At 50.0% G+C, this 14245-nt stretch overlaps 1 protein-coding gene across 1 annotated transcript; it reads left to right on the top strand.

Annotated features, from left to right (window-relative positions):
- Positions 1 to 13754, top strand: HBEGF (heparin-binding EGF-like growth factor). The gene is made up of 6 exons (XM_011935348.1): positions 1 to 341; positions 540 to 713; positions 3825 to 4002; positions 10572 to 10727; positions 11530 to 11620; positions 12312 to 13754. The coding sequence occupies exons 1-5, from the start codon at positions 296 to 298 to the stop codon at positions 11600 to 11602; spliced, it is 627 nt and encodes a 208-aa protein (XP_011790738.1). The 5' UTR covers positions 1 to 295; the 3' UTR covers positions 11603 to 11620; positions 12312 to 13754.
- The last annotated feature ends 491 nt before the right edge of the window (positions 13755 to 14245 follow it).

The following is a 14245-nucleotide window of genomic DNA, read 5'->3' as shown; positions in this document are numbered from 1 at the left end:
GCCGCGCGCCGGGCAGCGCTCATTCGGCCGAAGGAGCTACGCGGACTACGCTGCTGGCTGGCCTGACCTAGGCGCGCGGGGTTGGGCGGCCGCGCGGGCGGGCGGAGTGACCAAGAAAGACACTCGACAAGAGCGAGCTGCGCCGGGGTCCCGGCCAGGCTTGCACGCAGAGGCGGGTGGCAGACGGTGCCCAGCGGAATCTCCTGAGTCCCACCGCCCAGCTCCGGTGCCAGCGCCCAGTGGCCGCCGCTTCGAAAGTGATTGGTGCCTCGCCGCCTCCTCTCGGTGCGGGACCATGAAGCTGCTGCCGTCGGTGGTGCCGAAGCTCCTTCTGGCTGCAGGTAAGAGGGCTGCCGACGCCCCCGGAGATCGGGGGGATGGGGGCGCTGTGCTGGGGGCATGGGGGAAGGTCGTCGCAGCGCACCCGGCACGGGCCACTTGGTGGGGCCGTTGCGCTCTGGCGGACGGGCGTCGGCATCGGTGCGTGTTGGTCGGGGGTCTGGGCGGGTGTCTCATGCGGCCTGGCCCCTCGCCCACAGTTCTTTCGGCACTGGTGACTGGCGAGAGCCTGGAGCAGCTTCGGAGAGGGCTAGCTGCTGGAACCAGCAACCCGGACCCTTCCACTGGATCCACGGACCAGCTGCTACCCCTAGGAGGCGGCCGGGACCGGAAAGTCCGTGACTTGCAAGAGGCAGATCTGGACCTTTTGAGAGGTGGGTGTGGAGGCCGCCCATCCTCGGACCGGGGTGGGCTGTTGAGGAATAAGCAGATCCAAGATTCTTGCTGTTTGGGCAATACTGCGGGTTGAGGGTATTCATGGAGAACCTCGGGGAAAAGCTGATCGGCCTGAAGGGCACCGGGGGATCCTGGAATATAGGTCCCACTCTCTCTCTGTTGTCATTGCCTCGCCTGCTAGGTTGCCGCCCTTCTGGGTACTTTGGGGCAAACTGAAACAGGCAAGTTGTCTGGGGTCGTTACGTGCTTCTTAGGTAAGCTGAGTGATAGGAACAAGGAATGGTTGAGATGCTTTCCCTAGAGCTACTATGTAAAAATGGGCGCCAGTTCTAATTCCCTCATCAAATGACTATTGTATGTAAAATAGAGGTAACAGATGCGGAGATGCCCAGGCACTTCTATAGAAAGTGTGCAGTGTTAGCCTCCTCCATCCACCTGTCTCCAGATTAAGGAAACAGAGAGGAATGAGGAGCTCTTGGCCGCCCTAGGTAAGGCTGTGAATGGTGAACGCTGGGCCTCTAGGGGGCTGTATTAAAATGCTGGATATCTCTGAATGCTACCGGAAACCTGCAGGCATACTGAGCACCTTGCTTTCCTGAGGCGACTCCAAATGGGGAGGGGCTATGTAGAATCCTCCAACCAGCCTCTTTGGCTGTAGCCAAGCACAGGCACAGGGCAGAGTCCAGAGCCTGCCAGCTCTCCTGCCTCCAGACCTGAGGAGATTATCCAGCGTAGAGCAAGGACTCAGCACTGTACCCCGGAATGACTATATTTGGTTGGACAGATGCCCACCTGTTCTAGCTCCACCTGCTCCTCAGCTGCCCTTCTCCCTCCTTCCCAGGAGCTTCCCTTGGGTACTCTCTCTACTTTGTATAAATCAAGCACGTGCTCCAAAACTGAGCCTGGGCTCCCATACTTCATCCTCTCCCAGTGGCCCTCTGGGGTTGCCCATGGCCTGAACAGCCTGGATTCTCCTGGCCCTCTCCTCCTAGGCTGGGCAGGGCTGGGTTGTGACTCACCCCACCCCCAACCCCCACCCACATGGCTGCTCCTCATACCTCTGCAGACCTGACTCACTGCTCCCTGTCCATGGCTGGAGCCTGGCTGTCACCCTGCACCTTCTCCCTCCCCTTTCTGATTGGCTTGGCCCCCCTCCCTTACTCTCCCCGAAACTCTGGTCACTGGGTTCCTCTGACCACCTGTATCGCCTTCTGAGCTCTGAGGGGGCCTGGGACTGGATGAGAGGAAATGAAGGACTGTGGGGCTGCTGGCACCTACTTCTCTTTCTTTCCTTCTCTTGGCTTTACTGGGCAAGGACTAATTTTCAGGTCTGGGGATCCTACCACCTAAAATAAATGACTGCTACCATTTATTAAATTCCTACTGTGTTCTACGCACTTGATATGTTATCCTGGCTAATGTAACACTTATAGCAACCTTTTGAGATAGTTACTCTTGCTATCCACATTTCACTGAGAACCTGAGGTTCAGAGAGGTTAAGTGAATTGCCCACGGTCATATAGCTGAAATTGGAGCACAGATCTATGGACTTCAGAGCCCATTCATGCCTGGATCAGCATCTCAGGTGCTCCAGACTTGTGAGAGGGAGGAGATGGGGGTGTGTGAAGCAGCTTGGTGTGGTGGGGAAGGACATTGGAGGAAGTCCAGAGACCACAATTCTAATCCCAATCCTGCATAACCTTGAGTAAGTCACTCTGCCTGCCATGATTTTTTTTTTTTTTTTTTTTTTTTTTTTTTGAGTTTCGCTCTTGTTACCCAGGCTGGAATTCCATGGCATGATCTCAGCTCACTGCAATCTCTGCCTCCCAGGTTCAAGTGATTCTCCTGCCTCAGCCTCCCGAGTAGCTGCAATTACAGGCACGCACCACCATGCCTGGCTAATTTTTGTATTTTTAGTAGAGATGAGATTTTGCCACTGTTGGCAAGGCTGGTCTCGAACTCCTGACCTCAGGTGATCCGCCGCCTCAGCCTCCCAAAGTGTTGGGATTACAGGCGTGAGCCACCGTTCCTGGCCACGTGGTATTCTTTGAAGTCCCTCTAGCTTGAAACTCTAAGTCTCTAGTCTAATGTATCGTGCTCACCCTTCTGCTAGACACACGGCTGTAGCCATGGATATGGGCACCTTTTTCCTGATGGGGGGGGATAAGAGGGTGGGACTGGGCTGATGGGCATAGTCCATAGTCAATCCCAACTGGATGTCTGGGTGAGGTTGTTTTTCCCCCAGTCTCTCTGAAGCATGGAAAGAAGTGGGGAGTCATCATTGTTCCAGTTCCTTCTGGACAGTTCCTTACTTTACATTTTTCTATCCCTTGTACACCCTGTACCCCCCAACCCAGAGAGCTATAAACAGGACATTGGGGGTTAAATATGAATGAATCTTTGAGAAAGTGGGTGAGCTGTAAAGGGCGTGCAGGTTAAATATTTTGCTTGAAGTTGAAAAAGCAAGGCTGTGACCAGACTGGCCTGCTTGCTGTTCCTGAGCCAGGCTCTGCCCCGGGCTCATGATACTAAGGGCTGCCCCGGAGGAGACCACCTGAACACATGGACACTGTTCTTGTTTTAGGAGCCCTCCAACCCCAAAACCTCCAAGTACTTTCTCTAGAAGCAGTTTTTGTGTGTGACACTGTCTTTTTGCAAGTGGGTCACTGAGTATAGCATCAGGAAATGAGGCTGATTGAAGGCCAAAATAGAACGAAGTCGGTGCGGGGGAGTAGGAGATGGGGGTGTAAGGTGGACAGTGGGGTGGAGGTGAAGTTGGTAGAATTGCCCAGTGAACTGCAGTTACTCAACAAAAGCATTCTGAGAATGAGGCTCTTACACTGAGACTGTGAAATGCCTTCCTTGGGACCCACACTAGCTTCTACTTCCTACTGAGGTTCCCTCTTTCTGGTGGTTCTGCCCAATCTTCCTGCTCTTCCTTCTGCCTCTTGGGAGGCACTGAGCTAAGGGACCTTCCCAGATCTCTGACTTCAGGTAGGATCAAAGAGTATATACTCCTTTCAAGCACTATGCTCTTCTGATTTTCTTCCCAAAGAGTCAGACTTTAACAGGGTGCTTTTCTCCTACAGTCACTTTATCCTCCAAGCCACAAGCACTGGCCACACCAAGCAAGGAGGAGCACGGGAAAAGAAAGAAGAAAGGCAAGGGACTAGGGAAGAAGAGGGACCCATGTCTTCGGAAATACAAGGACTTCTGCATCCACGGAGAATGCAAATATGTGAAGGAGCTCCGGGCTCCCTCCTGCATGTAAGTGCCCCTTCCCCAGGGCTGAATCTCATCAGCATACTTTGTCAGCCACGTGGCTGTTCCTCGTTGTCACTGTTCCTTGAATTCATAATTTCACCCAGTGTCTTCTCAACCTCTGGGCGGAAGTTGGAAGGAGAGGAAATATATTTTTAGTCAGCGGAAGCCCCCTCCCCGCTATAGGATGCAATTTCCTGTGGTATGGTTTTGTGACGTGCTTTAATCCTTAGGGACGTTTCCTGCTTGCCCAGAAATGAGCATGTGGCTAGGACAGCTGGCACCTGAAGGCAGGCCCTTCATTCTTGCCTGATGCCGTACTCTGGGAGGGAGAAGCCAGTAGGAAACATGGCAGAGTGGGCTTCCTGGGCAGAGTAGAGCTCCTAAGGGAAGGTAGGAGGTGCATTTGGATGCATGTTGTATAGGTATGTGTGTATTTGGGTTTATGTGCGTGTGAGTGTGCAAATGTGGGTTGATTGTAAGGCATGGCAGGACTGTACAGAGAGGGATCATCATGGTGGCAGGTTGAGGCCTCTCTTTCTTCTTCCTTACCCCAGCAAGGGCCAGGAGGTGGGGGACATGGAGAGTACTGGCCTTTGGCCATGGTGTGGGAGAACAATTCCTTTGTGCAGGGTTCACAGGAAATGGAACCTGACCCAGCAGGCATCAGCCCCCGGTCAGGCAACATCACCCCTTCCCTGGGTAGGTGTGTGGGCGGAGGGGCTGTGGGTTCCTGAGCCTCTCTCCTAAGCCAAACCCAGCAAACGGCTGCCTTGGCAACCCCTCAGGGATGACAGCACTGCCATGCTCTCTGGCAGGCATAATGTTGCCACTGTGCCTGAGGCCAATGCCCCGCGTCAGGCTGCAAACATCTGTTCCCTTCCCTGTGGGGAGGCAGGCTCTGGGGGCCTTAGGGGGAGACTCTGGACAGAGCCAAGAGACTATTGTGTGTACACTGCCTCCAGCCTGTCAAGAAGGCGGGGTGCCTGCAATCCCTTCTACTGGTGATTGGTGCAGATCCCTTGGCTTTTTAAAGCTTCCTTGTTTGTCTGATCACACATAGCAGAGCTGCCCTGTATTTAGCAGTTGGCAGACAGACCCATCACTCCCCACCATGTCCACAGTCACTTGTGCATCCTTTCCTATAACATCCTTGTCAGGAGCTTGGTATTAGAAGGCATTCTTTAAGAGTGGCATAGAAAGCCCCCATATATCCTTCCCAAGGTCTTGGGACAGGGCAGGAAATGTTCGTCTTAAATTTGTAAAATGGCATCGTTAGTACAGGGTGAAGAAGGTGACTCAAGTAGTCAAGGTGGATTGAGGCCAGGAATCTATCTATACCAGATTGGTCCTGGGCATTTTGGTGGATGGATGTGGGGCTTGCACTGTGTGGTTGAGAGGCTATATAAGGCTGCCTTCCTGGAGAGCTGGACTCAACTGACCACCTAAACCCAGAGAACCTGATATAGGTGCCCAGCCACCTTCCCAGTGGTCCCTAGGGATAGTGATAACTATAATGATGTCATCTCTCCTTTGTCCCAGAGTTTCAGTGTTTATATATAATATGAGTTGAGCCCAGGTATGTTAAGCTCCTATTTAGTGGCAGACACTACTTTAGGAGCTGGAGAGATACAGTTTCCTGGGATTTTTCAAAAGCCCTTTGCTGCGTAGGCAGGACTTGGTACCTCTACTTGAAAGATGATGAAACTGGAGCCAGAAAATAGGAAGTAATTTGCCTGAGGTCAATAGCTAAATAAGTAGATGGAAACAAGACAGTGTCTCAGGTACCTGACTCCTAGTCCAGCATGCTTTTCATGCCCTCAGGCTGCACTGGGTGTTGGCTTTCATCTTTCTTTCCTGTATCTGTCCTTTCTTTCCTGTATCTATCGAATTGGAGCAGCATTTTATAAAGGGCAGAGGGCAGCTGTTGTCCTAGAGGTCTCTTATTCTTTGACTAGCCTAAGAGCACAGCAATATGATTTGAAAACTTGACATTAGCTTCCTGGGCAGAATTTTCTTTTTCTTTTTTCTTTTCCTTTTTTTTTTTTTTGAGACAGAGTCTCACTCTGTCTCCCATGCTGGGGTGCAGTGGTGCGATCTCGGCTCACTGCAACCTCTGCCTCCTGGGTTCAAGCAATTCTCCTGCTTCAGCCTCCTAAGTGACTGGGACTACAGGCACCTGTCACCATGCCCAATTAATAATTTTTATATTTTTAGTAGAGACGTGATTTTGCCACGTTGGCCAGGCTGATCTTGAACTCCTGACCTCAGGCGATCCACCTGCCTCAACCTCCCAAAGTGTGGGATTATAGGCATGAGCCACCATACCTGGCCCTTTTTTTTTTGAGATGAAGTCTCACTCTGTCACCCAGGCTGGAGTGCAGTGGCGTAATCTCAGCTCATTGCAACCTCCGCCTCCCAGATTAAAGTGATTCTCCTGCCTCAGCCTCCTGAGCAGCTGGTGTTACAGGCACACGCCCCCACATCTGGCTAATTTTTAAATTTTTGTGGAGGTGGGGTTTCACCATGTTGGCCAGGCTGGTCTTGAACTCCTGGCCTCAAGTAATCCACCTGCCTTGGCCTCCCAAAGTTCTGGGATTACAGGTGTGAGCCACCACTTCCTAGGCAGATTTTCAGGGGGTTGATTGCATGTCTGGGAGGGCCCCCTACTGTCTCCTGCCCTTGCTACTCAGGGCAGAAAGCAGCAAGAAGACAGAAATCCTGGTTTGGGGGAATGTGACATCTGTGCACCTTCATCTGGGGATTTTTCTCGCTCTTCTTTGACTCCAGACCCAGGAACCACTAGCTCAGGTGTGTCCAGGCTGCTGTGGTGAGACTGAGGCTACCCGGCTTCCTAAACTAGCCCTCTGCAGCCACCATGAACAGGAAAACCCTTTTTGTGTCACCAGCCAAAAGTTGCCCTCAAAGAGTAGTTTCTCCTGGGCATGGTGGCTCACACCTATAATCCCAGCACTTTGGGAGGCCGAGGCAGGTGAATCACCTGAGGTCAGGAGTTCGAGACCAGCCTGGCCAACATAGTGAAACCCCGTCTCTGCTAAAAATACAAAAATTAGCTGGGCATGGTGGCGGGTGCCTGTAATCTCAGCTACTAGGGAGGCTGAGGCACGAGAATCTCTCGAACCCAGGAGGCGGAGGTTGCAGTGAGCCGAGATCGCACCATTGCACTCCAGCCTGGGCAACAAGAGCAAAACTCTGTCTCAAAAAAAAAAAAAAAAAGAGTAGTTTCCTGGGATTCCTGACTGGTTGCTGACCCAGAAATTGGCTGCAGAGTTTCCTGTGGCTGGAGGAATCCTGGGGACACTTGGGCTGAGGGAGGACTCAGAGCTGGAGGAGAGACAGGCTATGGGGCTCTGCTTGGCCTCACTGCCCAGGTGCTAAGAAGGAATGGCGATCCCGCTTCTCTTGGCTCCATCTGACTTGGGTACCCCATTTCTCAGGCCATGGGCAGTAACCTCTGGAGTCAGATTGTATAAAAACTCACACAATGTGGGACTTGGCCTTTATTAACCCCTTTCATTTGTATTACCTCATTTTATGTTTTCACAATACTCTAGTGAAGTAGGCATTTCTTATCTCTGTATTTTACATGAGGAAACCAATGTTTAGAAAGGTAACGTGACTTGCCCAAAATTACCTGGCTAGAAATAGCAGCAGAACCAGTCTGAAACTCATGTACTCTGAGTCTCCTCCATCCAGACCTGTCCCCTCCACTTCCTGGGGTAAAGGTGGAGAAATCCAGATTGGAAGATGTCTCTAGACCCTAGAGGGTTCTTGCATCTGTTGTAATACAAGTTCTGGAATGGGTCACAGACATGGGTGGGAAGAATGTGTCCTAATTTGATGGTGGCTGGCTCTGGACAAGACACAAAATTTTGCCCATACCCTGGGATGCTTGGAATGTACTCATTCCCCCTCCCTCTCTGGGGAAGCCAGGAGTTGTCTGCAAAGGGAGGGGGAGGTAGGTAATGTTAGGATGTTTGCATTATTATCCTTTTGACTCAGGGTGGGGATGGAGGGATTATGTAACTGAATTGCGGGACTCTGAGGCCAAACTTTATTTCTATCTTCTGAGTAACTACCTGTGGAGTTTGAATGATGGACTGGAAGTGAAAAACAGATTCAACTTCAGCTTCCCTCCTCCCAGGAAAGCAAAGTCTCTGAAGTCATCCAAACTGCTGGGTTGAATCCTGGCTCTACCACTCACCAGCTTTGTAACCCTGGGCAAGGTATTTAACAAAAGCTAAGCCTCAGTCCATCTTTAAAATGGGGCTAGTAACTTCTCCTTCACAGAGATGGCTTTAAATGAAATAATCCTTGTAAAGCAGTTAGCACAAAGTACTTGGCTCGTGGTAAGCCTTCAATGATTGCTAGTTATTATTCTTTATTATTCAAGTTATGAGTAATAAATAATAATAACATAGTCAGAGAGAAGGGTCAGACTGCCCCCCAGGAGCCTATCAGATATGCTTTCTTGGAGTTACCTGCACTGTTCTGCATTGGTCAAAGTGGAAGGAATGATGAATTTGGAATCTGCCAAGACTTGTTCCTAGTCTTAGCCCTGCTGCTTCCTAGTTGTGCAACTTTTGGTGAATCACTTAATTTCTCTGACCCTTAATCTTAGCTTTTCCATCTGTGAGATGGGGTTGTACCTGCATACCAGAATGTTAGGAGGCTCAGTTGAGCTGGTAGATAAGGCTAGTGGCTTGTGAATGATAAACTGCTGTGCACAAGTGATTTTCCAGGGGTGCTTCTGCAAGTGTCCTCCATGTCCTGGCAGGATAGGGGTTGCTTTTATGCCTACATGGGCTGATGGGACAGATACACGGAGAGGCGGGGCAAGGCACTGTGGACTGTGCTGTGTGTATAGTGGGCCTGATTTACATTAATCCTGCAATAAGGTGGTTTCTGAAAGTACCCAGGAGGAACTAGGGCAGGGAGAGGCACAGGACAGGAAGGCAAGTATGCGGTGCCACCCAGCCTGGCCCCTCTGCCACTGCTGGTTGTGGACAAGTCTGTCTCTTGCAGCTTCCCTGGTGCTCTGTCCGCAGGAAGAAGGGATTCCTTGTTCTGAGGCACCAGAGAAAACACTTCCTTCCCAGAGAAAGCACAGCTCAGAAAAGAGGGCCACCAGGTTCTTGGTGCTTCCTTTAGCAGCTGGTGGTCCAAAGTCCCCAGACAGACAGTGCCACTGTGCCCCCTGCCTGGAGGGTAGGCAGTTGTCAGGTGTGAGTGGGCAGCACACTGAGCTCAGAGTCAGTCTACAGCTACATCTTAGTTTCTGCCTTGTTGTATGACCTTGGGAAAACTACTCCACCCTTCTGTAAAATGGGGTTCCTACCTACATCAAAGGATCTCTGGGATGCTCAGATAAAGGAAAGGATGTGAATGTTCTTCTTCAACTGTAAGCACGTCTGAGTCTTTCTAAGAGCTTCAAGGAAATGCTTTGTGTTAGAAAAGGCAGTTGCCAGCCGAGTACGGTGGCTCACGCCTGTAATCCCTGCACATTGGGAGGCCGAGGCGGGTGGATCACCTGAGGTCAGAAATTAGAGACCAGCCTAGCTAACATGGTGAAACTCCATCTCTACTAAAAAATTACAAAAATTAGCTGGGCGTAGTAGTGGGCACCTGTTATCCCAGCTACTCGGGAGGCTGAGTCAGGAGAATCACTTGAATCCAGGAGGTGGAGGTTGCAGTGAGCCAAGATTGCACCATTGCCCTCCAGCCTGGGCGACAGAGCAAGGCTCTGTCTTAAAAAAAGAAAAAGAAAAAGAAAAGGCAGTTGCCATGTGATTTATTTCTTGAGTGAGGAGAGCCAAGGGATTGTTTCTGACATTCTTCCATGCTCTGGCAGGGCAGCTGGGCAGAAAGATGTTACTTGATTTGTTTGGTTTGTCCTGTGATGAAAGAGGCCTGGTAGCTCAGCGTTCAGAGGCCAAAGGCCAGAGTTGAGCTCCCAAGTTGGGCCCTGCACCAAGGGGGAGCTGGAGTTAAATGAAGGAAACTTGAGAAAAATGACTCCTGGCAGAGGCACAGGGCCTATTAATAGGCTGGGCAGCAGTGGAGAGGGACTGGATGCTGGAAGCACAATGGGCAAGGCTGGGTTTATTTCTGGGTCAGAATGTTGAGGGGCCTTACCGGAGGGAGTGATACAAATCCCTGATTTCAGCCTACCAGCTCTTGTGCCCAAGCCCTCATAAGTGGATTAACGCCTGAACACACATGTCATAAATCAGCCACACGTGGAACATATCTAACAAGGCCTTCAAGTCCTCCCTTGCTTTTTCCGTGCCTAGAACAGGATTCTCAGCCCAGAGAACCAGAGGAAATGGAAAAGGGGAGGGTGTCAAGTGAGGGAGGAATGCTATAGAGCCTTCAGAGGCACTTTAAAGGGTTTTATACTAGAGGAGAAGGATGGAGGATGGGCAGGGATCATGGTCAGGGATTGACAGGCTGAGGGTATGAGGAATGGGGTTTGGCTTATGCAGGTGGGCCATTGCCAAGAGAGAGAGGCCAAAGCACTAACTCTATCTCCTTCTTGTTTTTTCTTGAACTAGCTGCCACCCGGGTTACCATGGAGAGAGGTGTCATGGGCTGAGCCTCCCAGTGGAAAATCGCTTATATACCTATGACCATACAACTATCCTGGCCGTGGTGGCCGTGGTGCTGTCATCTGTCTGTCTGCTGGTCATCGTGGGGCTTCTCATGTTTAGGTGAGTGTTGGAGTCCCCTGCAGACTGCTTCTGCAAATCACTCCCATTCTTCCTCCTCCTGGGCCCTCTCCTTCATGATCACATGCACTTCCCTCAATCTCTCCAAATCGTGGGCTAGCTCCAGGGTGTAGATTCTCCAAAACCCTGGTATTTCTGGCATGACATGAGTCCCGTGTCTAGAGCCCAGGGTCAAATTTGCGAGGCCATAGCAGGTTCTGCTCCTTACAGGAGTTCTTTTCCTGCCTCTGTGACCCAACTACCCACTCATGGAATCACTTTGTCACACATTTCTTTCTCCTAGCTGTTCTTTGATGGCATTAGTATGTGGTTTGGTAGTCAAGGTGTGGGTGGTGCTAGTGGTATATCCTTCCACTCCCGAGGCATCTGCACTTCAGGCCCTGCTTCTAATCCAGGTATGCTCTAGCTCGGGGGAGACCCACCAAGCACTCTATGCCTGTTTTCAAGCAGTGTAACTCATCTGTCTTGAGACCTGGAACAAATTACTATCTTTCTGAGGATTGTAACCTTATAGTGATCGTAATCTTTGTCCACCTATCTCATAACGATGTTGTGAGGATCACATAAATGAGGTGAAAGCTCTCTGTAAATTGCATTCTGCTGTTAGAGACAGGAGTTCCTCAGGGCAGTTGGGCCTTTACCAGTGGTTGGGTTGCCTTACTGTGTCTGGGCTTTTCCAAGTAGTAGAGGAAACCACTATGGCAGAGTTCTTTGGAAGGACCTGCTCTGGACCTGTACTTTGTCATAGCAGGCAGAGATTATTCACAAAACTTATCTTCCTCAGGTACCATAGGAGAGGTGGTTATGATGTGGAAAACGAAGAGAAAGTGAAGTTGGGCATGACTAATTCCCACTGAGAGAGACTTGTGCTCAAGGTAATGCTCCATTCTTTGCCCCATGACATGATTATCCTTTGTCCCCTTTCCTGGCTCTGCTTCAGTGGGCGCTGAATTTTTCATCGAGGGGTTGGGGGCCAGGCCACTGTGACATTAATATCCCATTGCAGAACTATTTTCAAAAAGACTCAGTGCTTCGTTTAAGGTAAAAGTTGCTAGAGAGACACCTAAGAGAGATGCCTGAGAAGACAGCTTCTCCCACCCTCATCCCCTTCCTTCCCCTCTCCTCCCCTCCCCTGGGAGACAGAGCGAAACCCCGTCTCAAAAAGTTTAAAAATAGGCCGGGCGCGGTGGCTCAAGCCTGTAATCCCAGCACTTTGGGAGGCCGAGACGGGCGGATCACGAGGTCAGGAGATCGAGACCATCCTGATGAACACGGTGAAACCCCGTCTCTACTAAAAAAAAAAAATACAAAAACTAGCCGGGCAAGGTGGCGGGCGCCTGTAGTCCCAGCTACTCGAGAGGCTGAGGCAGGAGAATGGCGTAAACCCGGGAGACGGAGCTTGCAGTGAGCTGAGATCGGGCCACTGCACTCCAGCCTGGGCGATAGAGCGAGACTCCGTCTCAAAAAAAAAAAAAAAAGTTTAAAAATAAAAAAGACTGGACCAGGAAAATCTTAAGACCTCTTTAGACTGGACCTGGCTTTAAATGCCTTCCTTTTGTGCTTTAGGAATCGGCTGGGGACTGCTACCTCTGAGAAGACACAAGGTGATTTCAGACTGCAGAGGGGAAAGACTTCACATCTAGCCACAAAGACTCCTTCGTCCCCAGTCGCCATCTAGGATTGGGCCTCCCATAATTGCTTTGCCAAAATACCAGAGCCTTCAAGTGCCAAACAGAGTATGTCTGATGGTATCTGGGTAAGAAGAAAGCAAAAGCAAGGGACCTTCATGCCCTTCTGATTCCCCTCCACCAAGCCCCACTTCCCCTTATAAGTTTGTTTAAGCACTTACTTCTGGATTAGAATGCCGGTTAAATTCCATATGCTCCAGGATCTTTGACTGAAAAAAAAAAAAGAAGAAGAAGAAGAAGGAAGGAGAGCAAGAAGGAAAGATTTGTAAACTGGAAGAAAGCAACAAAGATTGAGAAGCCATGTACTCATGTACCACCAAGGGATCTGCCATTGGGACCCTCCAGCGCTGGATTTGATGAGTTAACTGTGAAATACCACAAGCCTGAGAACTGAATTTTGGGACTTCTTCCCAGATGGAAAAATAACAACTATTTTTGTTGTTGTTTGTAAATGCCTCTTAAATTATATATTTATTTTATTCTATGTATGTTAATTTATTTAGTTTTTAACAATCTAACAATAATATTTCAAGTGCCTAGACTGTTACTTTGGCAATTTCCTGGCCCTCCACTCCTCATCCCCACAATCTGGCTCAGTGCCACCCACCCTTGCCACAAGGCTGGGATGGTTCTGTGACTCATCTGTAGTAATTTATTGTCTGTCTACATCTCTGCAGATCTTCCGTGGTCAGAGTGCCACCTGGGGAGTTCTGTATGGTCAGGATGTAGGGGTTAACTTGGTCAGAGCCACTCTATGAGTTGGACTGCAGTCTTGCCTAGGCGATTTTGTCTACCGTTTGTGTTTTGAAAGCCCAAGGTGCTGATATCAAAATGTAACAGATATCAGTGTCTCCCCGTGTCCTCTCCCTGTCAAGTCTCAGAAGAGGTTGGGCTTCCATGCCTGTAGCTTTCCTGGTTCCTCACCCCCACGGCCCCAGGCCCACAGCGTGGGAACTCACTTTCCCTTGTGTCAAGACGTTTCTCTAACTCCTGCCATTCTTCTGGTGCTACTCCATGCAGGGGTCAGTGCAGCAGAGGACAGTCTGGAGAAGGTATTAGCAAAGCAAAAGGCTGAGAAGGAACAGGGAACATTGGAGCTCACTGTTCTTGGTAACTGATTACCTGCCAGTTGCTACCGAGAAGGTTGGAGGTGGGGAAGGCTTTGTATAATCCCACCCACCTCACCAAAACGACAAAGGTATGCTGTCATGGTCCTTTCTGGAAGTTTCTGGTGCCATTTCTGAACTGTTACAACTTGTATTTCCAAACCTGGTTCACATTTATACTTTGCAATCCAAATAAAGATAACCCTTGTTCCATATCCTTTTGTCTGTTTGGTTTAACTGGGAACTGGTTTAACTTAGTTATTTCCTAAGCCCTGACTTGGTGGTAGGCTCTATACCAGGCCTATTTATGTATACTACCACAACAATTCTGTAATGCAGGTACTATTACTGTCCCATTTTTCCAGAAGGGGAAACTGAGGCTCAAAGTGGTTGTGTAACTTGCCTGAGGATACACAGCTAGTAAATGACAGGGCTGGGACTAGTAGTCTGGCTCCAGTTATTTTGTCTTGGTACTTATACCATGCTATCTCTGAGATAAGAAAGAACAGATCTTTCACACGTTTAGCTGGCTGTAATCAGCGAAGACATCCACCCATTCAATCAACAGGTCCTGGACTCAGGACCTACTCCTATGCTGTACATATGGTACATGTGCTGTACATCCTTATGTGTATATGAGCAGGCATTGCTTCTGGCAAGAACAAGATGTCTTTGACTCCCCTCTCTTGCTCTACAGCCAATCCAT

This window comes from Colobus angolensis, unplaced genomic scaffold (genome assembly GCF_000951035.1).
Source record: "Colobus angolensis palliatus isolate OR3802 unplaced genomic scaffold, Cang.pa_1.0 Scaffold142, whole genome shotgun sequence".
Classification (NCBI taxonomy): Eukaryota; Metazoa; Chordata; class Mammalia; order Primates; family Cercopithecidae; genus Colobus; species Colobus angolensis.
Note: the sequence above shows the minus strand (reverse complement) of the source record. Positions and strands in the feature narration are given on the sequence as shown.

Excerpts from the sequence above, each read along its gene's own strand:
- HBEGF (XM_011935348.1), top strand. The coding sequence starts at position 296 with ATGAAGCTGCTGCCGTCGGTGGTGCCGAAGCTCCTTCTGGCTGCAG. Across the intron at positions 714-3,824 it reads AGATCTGGACCTTTTGAGAG|TCACTTTATCCTCCAAGCCA; the intron begins GTGGGTGTGGAG and ends TTTCTCCTACAG. Across the intron at positions 10,728-11,529 it reads GTGGGGCTTCTCATGTTTAG|GTACCATAGGAGAGGTGGTT; the intron begins GTGAGTGTTGGA and ends TATCTTCCTCAG.